This window comes from Phalaenopsis equestris, unplaced genomic scaffold, assembly GCF_001263595.1.
Source record: "Phalaenopsis equestris unplaced genomic scaffold, ASM126359v1 Scaffold000094, whole genome shotgun sequence".
Lineage (NCBI taxonomy): Eukaryota > Viridiplantae > Streptophyta > Magnoliopsida > Asparagales > Orchidaceae > Phalaenopsis > Phalaenopsis equestris.
In genome coordinates this window covers 2,717,957-2,720,581 of record NW_018164536.1, presented here as the reverse complement: position 1 = coordinate 2,720,581, position 2,625 = coordinate 2,717,957, and the positions used below count along the sequence as shown (strand labels likewise).

Genomic DNA, 2,625 nt, shown 5'->3' with positions numbered 1-2,625 from the left:
ACTCCTTCATTTTAATTTTTATGTATATGATACCTTAAATTTTAGCTATTAGATATGTAAATCTATAAAAATTGAGGGGTGTATATATATTTTTATATATTGGATCAAAATTTTTCTATCATTTGCACTTTAAAAAAATGATAAAAAAATAAAGAAATGCATTATGTCAAGGGCACAGAACACTAATAATTTCATATGATTATTGAATGTCCTTCCTACCTTTGTAATGATGATTGATGGTGATTCCAAACTAGCATTTTTTTTCTGTTAACCTTATCCACTCAATGAATGCAATGTTTTTTTTATATCTAATTTTTAGCTCATTACAGCCATGTAAATTTGAACAATTAAGGAAAAATGCTAAATTAAGAGAGAAGAAGTTTCAGTGAGAGAGTGAAGTAGGAAGCTTCCCCCTCAGCAACAAAAAGGCAAAAAGTAACACCTGTAAGCTACTAGTTGGAAGCTCACAGACGTCTCTATGTTTTCCCTCTTATAAATCAGCTCACTATTTGCTTCCTTCTCTCTACTTCTCTGACAAAATCATGATGGTGGAGTCTTATCTTATGAGCTCAGGCCTTACTGATAACACTCCTCAAGGTTTGTTCAGTTTATTGTAGAAGAGAATGTTTTTTTTTTCAAAAGATCTGTAATTTTTTAGCAGCCATTAGGCTCAACTGCAAAACTTTCAGCTCTAGGCAAAACATAATTTTACTAGAAGAACAGGTAGAGACTTAATGAGATTCGGTAAATATGTATATTTTTTCGGGAGCAGAGAGGCGGCTTTCCTTCAATTCAGAGAAACAGTATTAGTTCTAATGTTACAAACAATATATATATATATAACATTGACGTACAATATGTAATTTACAAATTATCCTTATATCATATTATTGGGCATCTGTCTTTATCTGGTATATGAGTCATACTTAAGACTATGCAAAATCTAATTTTTTTCAACTGTGTATCATGATGGAATAGGAGGAAGGAGATGGAGAAGGCAGAAGAAGGCGGAGGTGAGAGCGGTGGAGGGGAGGAAGAGGAGGCTGAGTGATGAGCAGGTGAAGTTATTGGAGTTCAGTTTTAGGAGGGAAAGGAAGCTGGAGTGCAGGAGGAAGGAATCGCTGGCAATGGAGCTGGGTCTGGATCCGAAGCAGGTTGCAGTGTGGTTTCAGAACAGGCGAGCCAGGTTGAAGAGCAGGAAGATTGAAGAGGAGTACTGGAGGCTCAAGTCTGAGAATGATGAGGCTGTTATTGAAAAATGCCAGCTTGAGAAAGAGGTTCTCTTCTATCAAATTTTATTTTTCATTCACACCTATATGAGTGCAAATATATGAACATTAGTCTTATGTATGAAAATGTTTACAAAATTCTTAGGGGTAGTAATATCAAAAAAATAAACAGAAAAAGGCAATTTTAACCACAGTCTATATATATATATATAGGGTTGCGTTGTGTACTCAGAGCAGTTGATTGTAGTTGTAAGTCTCCTCTGATTTGGGATTCGATTCCCCGAGTGTAGGATGTGATATTCGAATTATTAGGCGCAACAAGTTAAGCATACAAAAATGACAGTAAAATACACTCTCACGTTAAGAAAAAAAGACTTGAGTTCAAAAATATAATGATATTATTCATTTTTTTTAATTAAATTATCAAAATAATCTCTAATTATTTATGTGGGTTGTTTTGATAACTTATCATCTATAAAACTGTCAAATTAGTTATCATAGCAAACTTTAAATGGGTTACAATAGTCCTCCATTTTAGGAGAATGTTCCTACTTGTAGCCCATACTAAAAAAATATGAGTACTAAATTAATAATTTTATAGCTAGAGCTATTTTGATAATTTTCCCATTTTTTTTATCACATTAACTTCCATTTATGTATTATTTTAATGGACAAAAATGCAGGTGCTGAAGCTGAAGGAGAAGTTATCAGAGACAGAAGAAGAAATTAAGAGATTATCAATCGACACAAAAAGAGATGAAAATAATAGCAAAGCAATGGAGAATTCAAGCCCTTCATTCTCTGCCATGAACCAGCAAGCAGTAGCTAAAGATATTAACGCAGGAGGAGAGCAGGAATACTTCATCTTCAAGCATGATTTTATGTACAGTAATTACTGGCTAAGTTGGGGAGATGATTTGTTTGGAATGTGATTAACTGGCTAATTAGCTCCAGTTTTAAGGCTTGTTTATTAAGTGGTATTGGTTTATGAGCTAGGATGATTAGTGTGGTAATTATGGATTAAGGGATGCTGGTTAGTGTAAAGAGAAGGATTAGTTGGTTTTTATCAGATGTGGTCCTGTTATGTATTATTACTGCTTGTGTTGTTAATTGGTCATTATAAAAAAGAGAGACTAAGTACAAGTGACACATGCATGCCTGAAAATACACTTATTGACTCATATTATATATTATGAAATATAATATTAAGTAACTTTACAAGTATATAATTAGGAATAATTTCTGTAAGAATATGAATTTACCTTTAGTTCTATGGAGATGTATTACATGTATGTTGCTGCATATAGGGTAAAGGACTTGTGAAGTAAATTTAAGCAAGAGTCATGCATAATGTACACCATGATTGATTTGAGTCACACGTGCAAATTTAATTAGG

At 33.1% G+C, this 2,625-nt stretch overlaps 1 protein-coding gene across 1 annotated transcript; it reads left to right on the top strand.

Moving 5' to 3' along the window:
- The first annotated feature begins 438 nt into the window (after positions 1-438).
- Positions 439-2,371, top strand: LOC110020317 (homeobox-leucine zipper protein ATHB-21-like). The gene is made up of 3 exons (XM_020718378.1): positions 439-597; positions 979-1,277; positions 1,913-2,371. The coding sequence occupies exons 1-3, from the start codon at positions 543-545 to the stop codon at positions 2,159-2,161; spliced, it is 603 nt and encodes a 200-aa protein (XP_020574037.1). The 5' UTR covers positions 439-542; the 3' UTR covers positions 2,162-2,371.
- The last annotated feature ends 254 nt before the right edge of the window (positions 2,372-2,625 follow it).